At 39.3% G+C, this 19,143-nt stretch overlaps 1 protein-coding gene across 5 annotated transcripts in view; it reads left to right on the top strand.

Moving 5' to 3' along the window:
- The first annotated feature begins 405 nt into the window (after positions 1–405).
- The window catches only part of SNX9 (sorting nexin 9), a 140,188-nt gene continuing 121,450 nt past the window's right edge, over positions 406–19,143 (top strand). For 2 of the 5 annotated variants that reach the window (XM_037820495.1, XM_037820502.1), the window contains exon 1: positions 409–731. In XM_037820495.1, coding sequence (XP_037676423.1) covers positions 720–731 — 12 coding nt within the window. In that variant the 5' untranslated portion in view covers positions 409–719. Of the gene's footprint in view, positions 732–19,143 lie in introns of all 5 variants that reach the window. The other 3 variants (XM_037820482.1, XM_037820479.1, XM_037820490.1) reach the window with 3 other exon arrangements.

The raw sequence follows: 19,143 nt of genomic DNA on the forward strand, positions 1-19,143 counted from the left end.
AGGAAGCCATTGCTCTTCTCTTCCCCGGCTGTTTACATAGCACTCACTTTACTCAGCTCTGAGCACTACCGACCCCATAGCAATGCCGACCTGGAATAAGGATCCCCGCCGGGGTGACTCCCACCCTGCCCTGGGGGACACACGTAGTTATTATGGCCCCACTCCTGCCTCGCACACGTCCACGTTAAACCCACCCGGCTGAAATCGGTCGTTCCCGGCTCCACTGGCCAAAGCACATTTTGACTAGCCCACGTTCACCGTACGCCACGTTTAACGCGTGGCGATCATGCGAGGCGCGGGCAGGGCCCGTGTCCTGCGTCGCCGACCCGTGCCTGGACTGCGGGAAAGGCCCCCCGGGGCCCGAACAAAGGGCGCCCGAGGCGGTGGCGGCGCCCGCGGCCGCCGGGGCGGAGGCTCCGGGCGGGGGCGGAAAAGTGGGCGAGGAGGCCGGGCCGCGGCCGAGGGCACCGGGCGCGCTTCCGCCGACCGCGCTGCGCCGCGCCGCGGTGAACCCACAACCGCCGAGTTTTAGGAACTGCCGGAGCGGGCGGCGGTCGGAGTCACCGAGCGGCGGGGCCTGAGCGCCGAGACTCGGGGCTGAGGCGGAGCTGCCGCCGCCGCCGCCGCCGCCGCCGCCGCCCTCGTCTATCTGGCAGAGGCCGAGCAACCGCGGCGCGGGAGAAAAGCCGGGCCGTCCCGGGCCCGGGGACCCGCCCGCCATGGCCACCAAGGTGAGGGGCGCGGGTCCGGGTTGGGGACGGCCGGGGAGACTGAGGGGCCGCGCCGGGGCTGGGTCCCTCGGGCGGGCGGGGTGGCGGGAAGGCCGGCGCGCGGCAGGGTCGCAGGCGGGACCCTGGCTGAGGAGGGCCCGGGCCGCACCGACCTCCCGCGCTTCGCCCTTTGCAAAATTTGCCCCTGAGCGTGGGCTCTGGCCCGGCGAGCAGCGCCGGGGGAAGGAGGAGAGAGAGAATTCCCGAGCCCGGGGAGTTCCCTTGGCGCACGGCTCGGTTGTGGAGCTGAGGAGGCGGCCGCGGGTGTTTGGCTTCCCCGTCGCGCTGTGTCGCAGGCAGCAGCGGAGAGGAGCGCCTCTGCTCTCCCTGCCCGGAGAGTGGGATCCGCAGCACTAGGGGCGGAAGGTCTGTGGGGGGGTGTCCCCGAAGTCACGCAGCGGCAAGTTGGCATTTTAATTTCAGGCCTGGGAGAGATTGCGACCCCGGAGAAAAGCTAAAATTAAACACTCCACACTTCAACTTTATTCTTTTTTTTTTTTTTTTTTTTTTTTTTCTTGTGTTTGGTTACGTTTTCAGCTTGAATGGTCTTTCTAGCATGAATAAAATACAGAGCGAAATAGCTGAGCTTTCCATAACGTGTTTGCATGAAAAAAGGCCCGGGCCCGAATTACGTTGTGCACTTGTGCCTGCTAATTGGGCGGGAGTATTAGTTTGCTGGTTTTAGTATATTTGTGAAATTAGCTGTGCTTTTTGCTACCTGAGTCAGCAAAAGCCACCCTCCCCGGGCTCCTATTTCTTGGGGGCATTTTCAGTAGTTACTTGATGGGCAAAAGTAACAGGTAAAGCCATTTTCCCTGAATGAGGACTTGGGGTAGGAGGCTCTTAGGTAAGATATTGAAGGTGACGTAGTATGGGGAATGGATTTACTTTTGCAAATAGTTGTAAGGTCAGCTATAAAAATATCAGTACCCTTTTTCGTATTTATTTTGAAATCTGAAGCTACTTTTGTAGTTGGTAAAACCCTTTTATTTGGTTTGGGTTTTGTTTTGGGGAGAGGAATACTTAAATAAGTGAAGAAATTTGACATCTCTGAAGAATCAGAATTGTCTCATTTCTTAACAGTCTATTAAACTTTGTGTTCTGAATTCTTGTAGGTGTAGTGTTTATGTGTGTGTGTGTGTGTGTGTGTGTGTGTGTATATATTTAAAGATGAAAATTCATCACCTGGGAACCTGTTGCTTGTTGTTACTGAACTAGTTATCTTCTTGTTAATGTATTACTGACTACAGTGTTCCTCAGTTTTATTAGATGTGATGGGACTTATGTTTTTAACGTATTAATTTTGTGTTGATCTTTTTAAAAGCAAAACATAACTCAAGCTTAGGATTTCTAAGGATTTGACTTTGAGGTCTGTTGCCAAACATTCCAGAAATTACTAATTACACATCCTCTTATACACTCATCCTGCCACCTTATAAGCTCTGGTTATGACAGATCTATTCAGTGGTGGTCACGGTGTTGTGGTATTTTCCCCATTGACTGAGCTACTGATGCGTGTTACATGTACTTCCTTTTAAGTGGAATCCGGTTTAGCAACTAGTGCAGGTATACGTAAAGAAAACTTTTACTTTATAGTTAAGGCTGAATTTAAAGTTTGCACACAATTGAAAAGAACAGTGGTTCTTGTAACTAAATGAATTGCATGTGTACTCACAAAATAAAAGCCTTGCAGCTTTTATGAACACTTCCTGCTTTATAATCTACAATACTCTGAAGGCATATTCCAGTAATTTGGGCTCTAGTTCCTTTGAACATCCTAATCACTGTTGCACATGGTACTCATCTCCATGTTTGCATTGTGACAAACCATTTCCATTCTAAGAAAAAGAAGAGCTAAAATGTATATTCTGGGTTTGAAAAGAAACCTAAAAAAAGGACCCTTCCTCAGTTTTCTGGTTTCCCTACTTCCTGGTGATTCTTCTGTCAAAATAAAGTCCCATTTTTCAATTATGCACCCCCTCTCCTTTACCCTTTCCCACATTGGAGGAGTTTGGTTTTTTGTTCCTTCTCATTCTTTACAGGTTTTGGGAGTGGGGAGGATGTGCCTACTAAGTAATAATAATTAACTTTTTATAAAATTTTAGGCCCATTTGGCACTCAGGCTTTGGCTACACAAGCATTAAGTGAGAACAAATAAATTCAACATCTGGATATTTTAGTGTTGGGTTTCTCTTTTACTTTCCCAGAGGATTGTTTCCATTCTCTTCAGATATAATTTTCTTATTTATTGTTCTTGAAGTTACAGTTATCTTTGGATTATCAAGATTTTTAAAAACTGCACTGGTATATTAACTATAGGAAAAAAGAGAAATCTTTCAGAAGAAAAACTTTAATTGGGTAATTCTTTACTGCCCAAGAATGTTAATCAGTAACTGCACATTTTACAAGCTTATCTGCTATTTGTTTCTTTGCTCTTAATCCTTATTCTGTAGAATGCTGTATTCAGTGTAAAGTGCATATACCACACTGAGTCCAATCCTGTCTCATTTAACAAGTATGGTGAAAGCCTGATAGGAGTGTGTTTTAATCTTGACTTCTATTAGAAGCCTTAGAAGGTTATATTTTGACAATCATATGGTGAATTTAAGAGTAAATTAAATTTTTAAGATCTAGTCTTTGGAAAGAAATTAAGGAATTCTGTCCCTTTCCCCCCTTATATATGCCTAAATGTCCATGAAAAAAATAGATTAATGGAAGTTAATCTGTATCTATATAGTTTAGCCCTAATTTCTGTGTCAGTTAATCTGTGGTAACTAGTTTGGATGCTTTTGTGTTTATATAGGAATAATCATTAAAACAAGATTCTGTCACCCCACACTCTGCTTTTTAAAAGTTACGAGTTCCCGATGCCATTTTTTAAAAAAAACTTTTCTTTCCAGCTCTAATATGCAAAGTACTTTAATCTTGCATTTGCTTTATACACCTTGTGTGGTTGAATTAAGTGAATGTGTAATGTTGAAAATACTGGTTGGAACTACTTGGAACTGTTCCATGATATAGAGTATTGAGAACAGTTTAGAAAGCATAATTTATAATCTCCTGAGCAAAAACCTCTTTATTTGAGGAAAAGAATAGAGTATCTTTCTAAAGGGGCTCAAGGATTAAAATTGGTTTTGATAGTTTTTCTTCAAACACGATGGGAGATGCTAACCATTAAATTTTATGTAGCTTGGTGGCATTTTTAATAGTGTCTTAAATAGAATATCTGTGTAGAATTTGTATAGTCAGAAAATTCTTTGACAGTGGAAAGATGAACCAATTTTGTATTAAATATTATAAAGCATAAAATTTTTGCAAAGTTTTCTCCTGTGCCCTGTTTTTATATTGACCACCTGAAAATTGTAGTTTGCCACTTAAAACTTTGTAACTTTTTGTATGCTGTTCTTTTTTTTTTTTCTGGAATGCTTTTCTCTGTCCTGTTCCCCAGGTCCCTTCTTTTTTACCCATTTGATTTTAGCTCAGAGCATTACTTTCTTGGAAAAGCCTTTTCTGACCACCCTGACCCTTATTATAGTGTCACCTAATTCCCGTACTTCACCTTGTAGATCTTGTCACGACTACAATTTTACATGTGTTTCTATGGTAATGACTTTCTCCTTTAGGATACTGTAAGCCCCAGGTGGCTGGCACTCTGTTTACTCACCTTTGTATCCTCAGTGACTGGCACAGAGGAGTCTCTTGATAAACAGTTATTACAAGAATGAATGCTGAATTTTCTTGCCTCAGTCTCTTCCTCTCCAGTCTGAAAGAGCAAAAAAATATTTCTGTGAAGTAACTGTGAATGGAAACTCTTAATCTCCAGGTGTAAACTTTCTTCTTTTTACTAGGCGTTTAATGTACATTTTTAGAAGTACACATGTATTAGGCAAAATATACATCTACAGTTTAGATACTAGCATTGTTTTTTAAATATAATAATTTTACTAATATTGTATGAGAAATTGGTTCTTATGTTTTAGGGTAATTGAAACAAGTCTCATACTTCTGAAACTTTAAAGAGTTATCTAACCCATGAGTTGTTAGAAATGTATTGAATTTCCAAAAATATAGTTTTGTTTTTAATTTATCTTTTCATTAATGATTTCTGATTTAATTGCATTGTGATTAGAAAATCTGACTGATACCAGTACTGTGTTGAGGCTAGCATTGTACCTGGCATATAGTCAGTTTTCATAAATATTCTACTTGTGCATAAAAGGAATATATTTTCTAGTTGTTATGTGTGGATATTCTGTGTGTATCTGTTAAATCGAGTTTATTAATTTTTCTGTTCAAGTCTATATCATGGCTCATATCTTTTGTTTACTTGATCTCTCAGTACTGATGAGATGTTAAAATGGTGTTTTTAAAAACGTTCTGAGTTTAGAATTAGTAGATCTTCCAGTAAATGGAACTTTTTAACATAAAATTACCCTCTTATCTCTAACAACACATTTTTCATAAAGACAATTTTGACTAATGTTAACATGTCTCTTTTTTTCCTGGTGGTTTGCTAATCATAAACATGTACATTAACATTTCTCACTTAACTCTGTTATCCTTCTCTTAAAAAGACCTTAAATACTTAACTCTAATCATCTCTTCCAATATGGGTAGTTATTGCTCTGTGTTTCAGTTCTTTCTTTTCCACCACAAATTACACAATATTTTATTTTTTTATAAGATGAATGTTTAGTTAGATTCAATCACATTTTACCATGTATTTGCTTACTATTCCTTCTTACATTTCAGTCCTTCTTCCTGGGATAATTTTCCTTCTGCCAAAAATACATTCTTTAGAATTTCCATTAGGGAAGGTTTGTTAATAGTAAATCTCTTATATGTGAAAATATATTATACCCTCATTCTTGAAAGATAGTATTATGGATATAGAATTCTAGCTTGAGAGTATTTCCTCTCTGCACATTGAAGATAATCTCCTATTTTCTACTAGCTTTCAGCCATCTAATTATTGTTTCTTTGTAGGTGTCTTGCTCTTTTCTCTAATTGTTTTTAAGACCTTCTTTGTGTCTTTGGTGTTTTGCAGTTTCACTATAAAGTATTTATGTGTGTATTTTATTTATACAGCTTGGGATATGTGGGTATCTTGGATCTGAGGGTTGGTGTTTCAGTAGCTCAAGAACAGAGCAGTCCAAAAGAACTTTCTGCAGTGATGGAAATGTTCTTCATCTATGCAGTCCAATATTGTAGCCACCAGCCACATGTGGCCAGTGAGAACTTGAAATGTGGCAAGTGTGACTGAGGAGATGCCTTTATAATTTTATTTCATTTTAATTAATTTAAGTTTGAATAGTCACTAGTGGCTAGTGGCTACCATATTAGACAGTGCAGTATTAGAAAATTCTCAGCCATTATTATCTCATGAATATAGCCTCTTTCCCATTGTCTCTTTCTGAAATTCCAAGTAGCATGCAAAGTTCCATCTGCAGACATCTAACTTTTATCTCTCAGTCTTTTATGTTTTCTTTCTTAGTGTCACTGTTCAGGTTTGCTAAAGCTGCCAGAAATGCAGTATATCAGAAATGGATTGGCTTTTATAAAGAAGATTTACTAGGTTGCAGATATACAGTTCTAAGGCCATGAAAATGTCCAAATTAAGGCATCAAGAGGTAGATACTTCATTTGAAGAAAGGCCAATGGCATTTTAGGATTCCTCTGACACACAGGAAGGCACATGGCTGGAGTCTGCTGAGCCTCTCCTGGGCTTAGTCTCTGGTTTCTGTGGCTTTCTCCAAAATGTCTCTGGGCTTCTGTCTTAGCTTCTCTCTCTCAGCTCCTGTGCATCCTTGCTTGTTTCTCCCAGGGTGTTTCTCTCTAAGCTTCTCCAAGGCAAACTCTGGATTTCATCTCTTAGCTTAGCATCACCAAACGTTTGGGTCTGTGTTGGCTCTCTTAAGGACTCTAGCGAAGTAATTAAGACCCACTTTGAATGGGTGGGGTCACATCTTCACAGAAGTAATCTAATCAAAAGGTCCCACCCACAACTGGGTGGGTCACATCTCCATGGAAATAACCTAATCAAAAGATTCCACCCTCAATAAGTCTGCTCCCCAAAGTGTCTTTTGTTCTTTGCTCATATTTTTAAGGCATTTCTTAGTTAAGCATATTAAGCATTTACTTTATAGTTTTGTATCTGATAATTCTAATATGTGAAGTCTTTGCAAATCTGATACAGCCGTTTCTGTTCACTTGTGGTGCCTTGTTTTCTTGTGTTTGTGATGTTATTTTACTTTTTCTGTGAGTTGCTCATTTTCTTTGCTGTTTTGTTTGAGGGAATTCTGATGCCTAGGTTGAAGTTGTATTCTTCCAGGGAGGATTTGTTTTGTTTATGCCAGCCTCCTGGGGTTAGTACATCCTTGGGATTGCTGTAACTTTAATTCCAGGCTTAATGTTTTCCCAGCCATACAGGGTAATATAAACATGGACTTCAGATCTCAAGGGAAATTTCCCTCATTTCCCCTACTTGGCACCAAGTTCCCTGCTTTTCCCCTTTGCATGCAGGTTTTTTCTTTTAGCCTTACACTGAGGGTATAACCTTTGGAGTCCCAGCTTCTAGCTTTATAGAGAAGAATAAAGAATAAATGCTGAATATTCTTGCCTCAGTCCCTTCCTCTCCAGTCTAAAAGAGAGGAAAACTTCCTGTTTTCCCCTGCCCCGAAACAGCCTTCAGACCACAAACTCAGGGTCTCCGGGGTTTGGAGACTCCTAGGGTGAGATCCTGTCTCAGCACGTTTTCTTCCCAGAGTTTCTGCTTTCATTTCCTTTTTGTCCTCTCCCAGATCCTTTCCTTTGTGTGGACTGACTCAGCTGTGCATTTTAAAAGGTATTTAGTGTTCTGTGCGTATTTTGCTTTTAGTATTTTATTCAGCACTTTAGTTGTTTCGGTCTGGTATTGGATCAGGCTACTAGTCTGCCATGCTGCTGAAACAAAATCCATGTCAGAGCATCTTTAGAACAGATTGTAAAGTGAAGAGGATGGAACATGTGCATACATAGTGTTAATCTATTCTTTGGGGAGAAATGGTGAAAAAAAGTTGTTAAATATTTTAGTTGAAATTAAGTCTTCAGTCAAATAAGCAAAATAACAGATGTGGGCATTTTTTCCCCTACAAATTGCACGTCTATTTTAAGTCTATTAGATTCAACTTTGTGGAAAAATTGCCATTTGGTATTTTTTTCTCTTTTGACTATTTGAAAACACATGATAGATATAGTGCTTCCAACTTGTTTTAGGTATTGCAAATACATTGTTTAACGATGCTATTCAGTATGACTCAGTTTTTCTAAGCTATTTTAAGTATCTGAAAATTGAGTCATATAGTATTATTATGTGCAGAAGCAGTATTCAAAGCCCATAGGTCTGTGGTTATTCATTAAAAGGATACATAACTTTAGGTATAAGTTAATGAGGGCGAAAATGATTCTTCCATAGCCCCTGCAAATTTATTCTGGTAAGCCTTGCCCATACTGTTCCCCTGATTTATTCATTTGAACCTTGATTGGGTTTAGTGCCAGATCCCCTGCTAGATGTTGGGATATCGATATGGAAGACCTTGTCCTTGCTGTCAAAGAGCATGTTACCAATATTATACAGTGTCGTAGGGGAGTACAGGGTTTCTGGGGAAGCATAATGGAGCAACTCCCAACTGGACTTCTGAAGTCAGCAAGGCTTTCGAAAGGACATGATTCTTGAAATAGCTATTTTTTTCTGTAATTCATTGAATGAGTTTTAGCCCTTATTTTATCAATTTTTCACTTAAAAAATGCTTATATAGACTATCCTGGCAGACTTCGAGTCCAAATTTGGTCTTGTAGGATCCCAGATATTCAATTCAGCAGATATTTCAGTAGCTATTATGTTCCTCTCTTATACTGGAAGTAAGTTTAATACTTAGATCTTCCCCTAAGAGAGCTGATATTCAGTATTAATGAGCTAGTCTAAATGTACCAACTAAAGGCCAATTTAAATGTAATTCTTAATGCAAATTCAGAGAAGAGGGCTTGAAAATGTAGATACGCATAATATTCTTTCTCATGATGGCTGCACTTAGGGACTGTTTTTCATCTTTTAGCTTGTTTTGGATTCTTAAGATTTTCAGAAATGAATTATTTGTTGCTCTTGTAATAAGGGAAAAGCTGCAAGTTCTTTTTTTTTTAAATTAAATTTAATTTTTTTTAGTTGTTTTTAACCAGCCTCTAAAGCAGATTCTGGAACTTACCCACCTTCTATTAATTTACTTTGCTCTACACTAAACTGAAAAAAATGTTTTTACCTAATGCTTATAAATAGTAAAGGCACTTCAATGGAAAAAATGCTAATGAGTTCAGGATTACAAAGAGAAGTTAATCAATTTATTTGATTTCCCAAATATTGTGTTGTTTCACTTCTTCCACAAGAGAAGAAATTTTTTTCTTTAACTTTTATAAAGAACAAAAATTACTGAACAACCAGCAGTGAACCTGAAGGTCTTAAAAATTGCTGCTTTGTGAACACATTTGTAATTTACTTGCCTTGCTGTTCCCTTTCCTCAGGAGCCTGAGGGATGCAGACTGGCTTATCCTTTGTGGGTTGGGAGCAGTGTTCTTCACTTTTGTCTTCTCCCCACCTTCATCCTCTGCAGATTGTAGATTTTAGAGGAAAGAGTCAAATATTAAGATTTCACAGCCTTTCTGTTATGTGTCAGATTTACTTTGTTCTGTGATTGTCATCATCAGTAAAGCGTATTCAATGTCCTTGTAAGCAAGCCAAAATAAAAAAAAAACACAAAATACAGCAAAACCCTAGAAAATAAGATTTTGGGGAAGTGGATGAGTAGAGTCTTTAAGCTATTGAGATATGTGAGTACATTAGATTGATTCATCTTAATAGTTTAGAGCCAGGATTGTATCCAAGAAATAGGATGTTTTTAAAAGTTGATAACAGTTAAAGCTACTTCCATTCTAGTTTTACTACTGCATCTGTAATGTCCAAAGCAAAATTATCAACCTTTTAAAACCCCCTTCCATTTTTGATAAGTAAAAACATCTCATGCCCTTTCTGTAACTTGTGTTGTAAAAGCGAGAGTTTGTTCTTTAAAATGCAGTTTTTACATTAAATGTTTTCCAAACACTGCTCTTCCCTGACTCATTAAGAATCTCGGCTATCAAGAAAGATTATGGCAATGGCGATAAGCTTCCATTTAAGAGAGAGGAATTAGACTATTTCTAAAGTGCATCAATATTTTTCAAGTAATGTTGTTTTCTGATTTTTAGGCATTAAAGGTAAAGCAGCAGTGCACTCTGACTACATCTCTATCACCACCCAGAGGCGGGCTGGTTAAATCAGATTGCCCAGAGTTTCTGATTCAGTGGATCTGGGGTGGGGGCCTATGAGAATCCACATTTCTACAAGTTTCCAGGTGCTGCTGCTGCTGGTTCTGGTAGCAAACTTTGAGATTCACTGACATGGAGGATGGGAAAATAAAAGTAAAAGCCTGGGCTTTTTGTTCTTGGTCCATTCCTCAAATAAAAGGGGTGGGCTGCACTAGCATGCTGTGTACAGCGAATACTCTTCAATGTTTTGATCTTGCTGAAAATCAGAAGATAGGTAAACTATTATCAAACGAAAGCTCTTTGGTTGTGTTTTTCAGTAATGTTGAAATGTTCTATTGATTGGTCATTTGTATTATGTGTAAAATGGCTTAACGCTATTAGGACCTCAGGTTTTTATAGTGGTGATGTGCCTGAAACTGGTTTTTAGTTAGCTAGAAAAAATACCGTACAATTTTTTATGACACTGTAGTTCACAGTAATCAGCCAGATTTATTTGCTTTGTAGAATATGTTCTTAAAATAGTTGTATAATGAGAACAATTTTTAATTCACTATGGAGGATTACTATGTAAAAGAATCTTGTTTTTGAATTATTTTATAAGTAACATAATCTCTAATTGTGTAAATCCACTTTCTTATTCAAGTGTGGTATATGCCTATATCTTATTTCGATGAATTTGAATTTCAGCAGCTGCACCTTTCCTGTTTGCCCAATTAGAAGCCTCAAAGAAATAAAATGACAAAGCTTTGTCAGAGCAAGAGAAAATGATTTTTATAGTCCCTATTCAGAGGTAGAAAAATCTCTCTCTGAATAATTGCTTGGGTCTAAGACTTACATATGCATTAAGGCGAAGGTGTGCTTTAGAAAATAGCTTTGTGGTTGAGAGGTTGTGTTCATGTAACTTGCCTCTGGAATATCAGCAAGAATTAATGTGTATCTGAATAAGAAAAGCACAGAAGAAGGTTATTGAAACCGATGTTGTCATTTACACTATTCAAAGTCTTTTTGTTGCATCCCTAAGTAGCGTATACCATTAGTTATTGAAGGAATACATTTAATTTTCACTTTGTATGGTTAACAATAGAATATTATTATCAAGAGATATTTACAGGAAATGTTAGTTATGGTACATTGCTACCAAAAATCAGAAGCATGTTTGTTTTTTTTCTTCTCCCCATTAATTCAACAGTCTTTCTCCAGGATTTATAAATACTGTAAGTGAACAATGTTTGCATATTTTCCTACTCAGAGAATTTATTTAGAGTCTAATGGGGAAAGACAGACACTTTAATATCTTCAGTTAGATGTTACAGTTGCAATGGTAGAAGAAGTGATGAAATAGTATTTGGAGTCAGAAACAAGACTCCTTTCTCTTGCCTCCATTCCCTATCATTGGAAATGTAAGAGTAAAAAGGAAGTTACATTAATAAAAAGCCACAGTTTGAAAATTTTATGTAAAACTAAACACTAGCTAAATACCCTGACATGGTGTAAAAGAGGATCATTCATCCACTTGAGTAGATTAGGGAGTGGTGTAAAACATGAGAACATTTTTAGTTTGAGGTCTCCTTTAAAGAGTTCTTTGTTACCGAGCTTGACCTTGTGGGACAGAAAGTGCATTGCAGAGAAGGAGTTCATTTCCAGTCTCCCTGGTTGTGATCTAAAATTTTATCTTGGACCAATTGAGCTAAGCCATTTTCATGAACCATTGAAAAAGATGTGTTACGCAAGTGTTTCTGTGGCATGACTTGCTCCAAATCTCTTGTGACTGTGGACCTATTGTCTTGGAATGGCTAAAACTAATCTAGCTCCTTTTGATTTCCAGCTAAGCAGTTTAGTTAAAATGTTTGGAGAGTTTTATATTATCTGATTGGCAACACTCAGAGCTTATTCTAGATTAGGGATTCCTGGTGGTAAACTTTTGGGGGATCTTTAAATCTAAATGAACAAACATTGTTTACAGACTGAATATCTTCTTCACATCTTCAATACTGTTTTAAAAATGTGTGTAGATTTTGTTATTAATAGAATGAATTCATTTAAAAGTACTAATGACTTCATGTTACATTTTTGACGTTAAGTATTTCTCAAATAATTGTACTTTTGTATAATTACTATTGTTTGTGGGGGTGATGTATTTATGCAGTGAGTTAATTTTGAGGTTGTTGGTGTTCCTTGATTATTCAGGCTTATTCAGGATTATTATTACATGAAAACCCATTTCCCTTATTAGTGTTTGGTTTCCCTTGTATTTTATATTTATCTCTATTAGAGATGCAGTGAATGAATAAAATCAGTTTTACCTGATTATGAAGTTTATGCATTTCAATGCTATAGTTGTGGTATAGCATAGAGATCAGAAACCTGGGTTCAAATCCCAGTTTACTAGCTACATTACTTTGGAAAGGTACTTAATATTTGGATTTTCTCATCTGTAAAATACAAGTGGTAATATAGATTCAGGTGTGAATTTCATTTCATAGCCTAGGTGGGCAGAAAAATGCAACCTTATTTTTCTGTAATAATTTAAAACAAATTTATCCCCTCCCACTGGCGAAGCGGAACTTGAACCTGTTACTTCAGGCTCCTCCTCCTCTTCCCCAGGATGAAGTCTGATTTGAGGGTGGGGAAATTTACCTAATGTCATGACCTTGGGAGAGGTGTTGGGGGTGGGACAGCTCTATCTTACCCTCCAGTCACCTCCATACAGGGCTGGTTCTTTAGTCTGGACTCTCCAGTCCCAGGAGTTCCTCTCCACCACTTCCTCGCTGATTCCATGTGCTAATGGAGCACAAATTTCTGCAAAGCTCGGAACTTGCTGTCCTTATGTAATAAATAGCTGTTATTTTCTTCTGCCATTTTGCTGGTTCCTCAGGGTTCTGGAACCAGGGTGAAGGTTCTCTCTGGTCTCACCATATCTGCAGACCCTGTGCTTGGTACTTCCCCCGTTGTCTTTTAGCCCAGATAATCTTTCTCAGGCATTGGGAGTGGAGGTGGAGGTGCTAGAACAGACCTGTCTCCTTCACAGAGATGTTTTCTGTTCCCTGTATTCTCAAGGTCTTTGGAAACCAACCCCAGGAAGACTATTGTGTTCTGCCTTGTCACATCCCTCCTTAGGCAATGGATATAGAGTGTTTGCTGGTTTGGGTTGGGGAAGTGGGAGTTTAAAATAGAAGAAAACTAAAGATAAATAAATAATTGTTCAAAATAGTATCCCCACCAAATTATCTCAAGACTTAAGTAAGAATTTATGTTAAAGGGCTTACCAAAGTGTGGCTTGGAGCAAGGGATCCTTGCTGAGCGTGGGTGGTGTTATTTATATAATCACAGAAGGAAACTAGGGTCATTAGACCTCAAGATCAAAGATCTATGTTAACTGTATTCAAGGAGCTGAAGCAAATTTTTCTAATTTCAGGTTACTCTTGTATAAGTGATGAACTTTTCCTGGTTCTCCTCATTTACCTGAAAATTACTTAACCTACTTTTTACAAATCTGGGCATCTGGCTCTTTGAATTTGACTCTTTTTGGCATTGCCGCAGTATACCTTGTTTATCCAGGAAATTACCTTTCATGCCTCAAAACAAGATAAAAGCAAGGCAGAATATTAAGGCATGAGGTAAAAGTATGAGTGAGATTATAAAATACATCAGCATTGCTAGACAATCTATGATATAATGCCCTTATCTGTGTTTACCTCTGTTCCAGTTTCCTTGTTGCTAAAGCAAATACTATGCAATGGATTGCTGTAAGCACAAGAATTTATTGGCTCATAGTTTTGAAGCTAGGAGAAATCCAAATCAAGGCAACGTCAAGGAGGTGCTTTCTTCCTGAAGATGGGCTTTCTGGGACTGGCTGCCTGTAATCCTTGGTCCTGGGCTCCTCTGTCATCTGGCAGTGCACATGGCAGCCTCTCCTTGCCTCTTTCTTCTCTTCCGAGTTCTGTTGACCTTCAGCTTCTTGTTTCCTGTGGCTTTCTCTTATTTGTCTGAATTTCCTTTTGCTTATAAATGACTCCAATAATAGGATTTAAGACCCATCATGATTGACTTTGACCACACCTTAACTGAAGTAACCTCATTAAAAGGTCCTAATTACAATGGGTTCACACCCACAGGAATGGATTAAGTTTAAGAACGTGTTTTTCTTGGGTACATAGCTCCAAATCACCACAGTCCACCCCCTGGACTCCAAAAGACCTGTCCTCTCTACATGCAAAATATGTTCATTCCATTGCAGCATCCCAGAAGCTTTAAGTCATTTCAGAAACAGTGCTAAGTACAAAGTCTCATCTTAATTGGTTATGGGTGTGGTTTATCTGGGGGCACAATTCTCCTCTGTCTGTGGACTTGTGAAATCTAGAAAAATAAGTTATCTGCTTCCAATATACAATGGAAGGACAGGCAAAGAATAAACATTCCAGTTCAGTAGGGAGAAATTGGAAGGAAAATAGGGATCATGGGTCTCAAATAATTCCAAAACCCAGTAGGGCAGACTCCATTAGATTTCAAGATCTGAGAGTTATATGTGGATTGATATTTTGTCCTCTGGGCCTGATGGAGCAGCAGCCCCATCCCTTCCAAGTGCTTCACAGTGGCCATGCTCTCCCCAAACACTGGGGTATACACCCTACCTTCTCCAAGCATTGGGATGGTGACCAGGCTCTTGCAAATGCTGGTGCACAGGCTCCACCCTCTCTGAGCATTAAGGTGACAGCCACACTTCGCATGAATGCAGGGCTCAGGCCTCACCATCTCTGAACATTGAGGTGGCAACACTCCTTGCCTGAACAATGGGGTGCAAGGCCCACTCCTTCCTAGTGCAGGGACAAACTCACCCTTTGCACACATATGGGTGGGCTTGCTCTCTTGGCCCAGGGAGTTATCTTTGTTCCAGACCTTGGCTTCCATAGTTCTCCCTTGAAGTTGTTCTTCCTTCGCTTTGTCCCTTCTCTGTCCCTTTCAGTCCAGACTGACAGTGATTCTGCTCATACAAATTTTGCAGAAATCTTCTCGGCTTTGCATGCAGTTCACGGGGGTCCAAACCATCAGACAGTAGAACTGTTCCACAGCTCTTTCCTGCATAACTACATTTCCAGTCCTGACTTCCACGGAAATGGCTAACTGGTTCCATGTTCAGTTAAACCCTCACATGGAGCCCTAGTCCCCAGGGGCTTACTTTCTGGAAGCTCAGGGAAGTTTCTGACAGAGCTGCTTCTGGCCCTAGTCTTAGAGCACACTATCTGGACAGCCTCAGCATTTTCCAAACCATCAGTTTTTGGTTTCTTTGAGCTTAAAAGGTCAGTTTCAGCTTATTCCTTTCCTCTCATATTTTACTGTAAGTGCGAGGAGAAATCAGGCTGTACTTTCCACGCGTAGCTTGGAAATCTCCTCAGCTAAATATTCCAGTTCATTGCTTTCAAGTTCTGCCTTTCATTGACATCAGAACTCAATTTCACCAAGTTCTCTGCCACTTTAAAATAAGGATCACCTTTCCTCTGGTTTCCAGTAACACCTCCATCATTTCCTTCTCAGTCCTCATTGGAAGTAATTTCCTTCTCAGTCCTCATTGGAAGTATCTTTAGCATCCCTGCTTCTACAAGCAGTCTCTTCAAAGCAGTCTAGGCTTTTTCTGGCAAGCACATCACAGTTCTTTCAGCCTTTACCCATTACTTAATTCTCAAGCTGTCTCCACATTTTTTGGTATTTGCAATAGCAGCACCCACTCTCCTGGTACCAAAAACCATTCTAGTTTCCTTGTTGGTAAAGCAAATATATGCAGGGATTGGCTTGAACAATAGGAATTTATTGGCTCACAGTTTTGAGGCTACAAGAAGGCCAAATCAAGTCATCATCAAGGTGATGCTTTCTTACCAAAGACTGGCATTCTGGAGCTGGCCGCCAGTGGTCCTTGGTCCTGGACACCTCTGTCACCTAGCAGTGCACATAGTGGCTTCTCCTTGCCTCTCCGTTCTCTTCCAGGTACCCTTGACCCTCAGCTTCTGCTTCTCTGGCTTTCTATCTGAATTTCTTTCTGCTTATAAAGGGTCCCAATAATAGGATTAAGACCCATCGTGATGGACTCTGGCACTTAACTGAAGTAAACTCATTAAAAGGTCCTGGTTACAATGGGTTCACACTACAGTAATGGATTAGATTTAAGAACATTTTTTCTGGAGTACATAGCTCCAAACCACCACAAGCACATTTACCAAGCTCACAGTAGATCTCATCAGATCCTCACAGTAGTGAAACAACCATGTTATTTTTTAATGCCATTTTATTGAGATACACTCAACATACCATATAATCCATCCAAAGTAGATACACTCACATACCATATAATCCATCCAAAGTATACAATCACTGGCATACAGTGTCATCATATAGTTGTGCATTCATCGCCACTGTCAATTTCTGAGCATTTTCATTACTCCAAAATAAAGAAAATAAAAAATAAAAAAAATAAAAAAGAGCACCCATACCATTCCATATCCCTTATCCCCACTATTATTTATATTTTTGTATGTGTGATTATTTTATTATTCATCTTTCCATACACTGGTTAAAGGGAGTGTGTCAGTCACCAAGTTTTCACTATCACATGATCACATGATAAAAGCTATATAGTTATATGATTATCATCAAGAATCAAATCTGCTGGATTACTGTTCAACATATTCAGGTATTTCCTTCTAGCTATTCGAATACACTAGAAACTAAAAAGGAATATCTATATAATGCAAAAGAATAACCTCCAGATTGACCTCTCGACTCTATTTGAGCTCTCTCAGCCACTGAAACTTTATTTTGTTTTATTTCTTTTCCCCTTTTTGGTCAAGATGGCATTCTCAATCCTGTGATGCTAGGGCCAGGCTCATCCCTGGGAGTTCTGTCCATCATTGCCGGGGAGATTTACACCCCTGGGAGTCATGTCCCGTGTAGGGGGGAGGGTATTGAGTTTATTTGCAGAGTTGGCTGAGAGAAAGAGGCCACATCTGATTAACGAAAGAGGTTCTCTAGGGGTGACTCAGGCATAATTATAAGTAGGTTTAGCTTCTCCTTTGTAAGAATAAGTTTCAAAAGGGCAAGGCCCAAGAGTGAGGGCTTGACTTATTAAATAGGGATTCCCTAAGCTTGCAGGAATATCAGGAATTCCTCAGGTGAGGAAGTTTAATATTTTGACATTTTTTCCCCAGTCTCTCAAGGGGACTTTGCAAATCCTTTTTTATTTTCTGCCTTAAGTACTCTGGGGTACATCATTGTATCCTATTAACCTGTACAGAATAACAAGATTCATTCCCCATTCTGGATTCCATATTATATTAGAAAGCTTGCTACAGAGGATATAAATTTTGTACCAAATAAACATCTCTTAAATAACAGTCGAAACTCAGGAATAGATGTGAATGCTGGAAGAACTTACAGTCTGTGAACCTTTACAAGGCTTGTTGAACACTCTTGCTCTCTTGCATCGTTGATTGTCCGGTCTCTGTCCACATTCTATCCCCTGGTTCCTATAGTCTCTAATTCAGTTCTCAGTATTTGCTCGTTATAGTAAAAGATTATGTTAGTGAGGGCTCACAATATTTATCCGTTTGTTTCTGGCTTATTTCAGTCAATATAGTGTCCTCAGGGTTCATTCACCTAGTTGCATGCTTCATGACTTCATTCCTTCTTGCAGCCGTTTAGTATTCCTTTGTATGTGTACACCATATTTCACTCTTCTGTTCACCCATCCATGTATGCTTAGGCCACCTCCATTCATTGCAAATAGTGAATACTGCTGCCATACGCATCAGTGTATAAATATCTATTTGTGTCCCTGCTTTTAGTTCTTCCAAGCATATACCTGCACTAACTTCCCTACCAACAGTGAATAGGTGTATCTTTCTCTCCACATCTTCTCCAGCAGTGTTTATTTTTTAAACATTTTTATTTGCACACCATGCAGTCCATCCTGAGTGAACAATCAATGGCTCCAGTATAATCAACACCATGTTATTCTGTTCATTTGGTAGATTTGTAGAGCACCTACTGTGGGAGGCATTAGGAATACACCATTTAACAAAATGATTAAAAAAAAAATCCCTGCCCTCAGACAAAAATCCCTTCTCTCATGGAGCATGCCTTATAATGGAAGAGATGGGATGGCCAATAAGGAAAAAAAACGGGAAAGAGGAAAATCTGGGAAGGAGGAGAGAAGTTGATAAGGGGTGTGTGTGTGCAGGTTTACAGAGTGTGAGACTTGAGATGAAGGTGACTCTCAAGTAAAAACCTGAAGAGAGGGAGCAGGTCATTTGGATTTCTGAGGAAAGAGGGACAACCAAGTGTGGAGTCTCTCAGGCAGCAGCGCCCTGGTGCTGGACCCCAAGGAGGAGGCCACGTGGGCGAGGCTGAGCAAGCCAGGGAGTTTGAAGGCAACCATAAGGGCTTTGGCATGTAATCTGAGTGAGATGTGAAGTCATTAGGAGGTTTTCAGCAGACCTAAGATGACTTTTTTTTTTTTTTTAAAGAGTTGAGCTTGCTTTATTGGCCAAAGCTCTCTATGTGGGAGTTCAGGCTCTTGTTCACTTTTATACTGGGTGTAAGTCTTACTTAAAACTTAATGGATTGGTTCCAGTTAAAATCACACTAGGAAAATCCTGTGCCTTGTTTAAACCAATCAACAAGAGAACTACAAAAGGATAGACAGATTATGCTTTTATGTATGAGATTTATCCTTTTGTGGATAGATTATCCTTTTATATCCCGGTCAAGTCAGTTGAAAAAAAATTTGTATGAAATTAAAAAAAAATCTCTAACATACTGAATTTAAGATTCTCTCTGATAGAAATTTTCAAATCATGTTTCCTGGGTAAACTGAAAATAAATACATGTAACTTATCTGACCGTTTGTCCCTTTGGGCTAAAATAGTTGGTTTGGTGGTCTCAATATCATTTAATTGAGTTGACTGGTGTTCACCCAGTCAGTAAGTAAAATATCTTCAGACTGTCAGATTTTGGACAAATATAAAAAATTTATAACCAGTTACCCTGGACC

This window comes from Choloepus didactylus, chromosome 2, assembly GCF_015220235.1.
Source record: "Choloepus didactylus isolate mChoDid1 chromosome 2, mChoDid1.pri, whole genome shotgun sequence".
NCBI classification, from domain to species: Eukaryota; Metazoa; Chordata; class Mammalia; order Pilosa; family Megalonychidae; genus Choloepus; species Choloepus didactylus.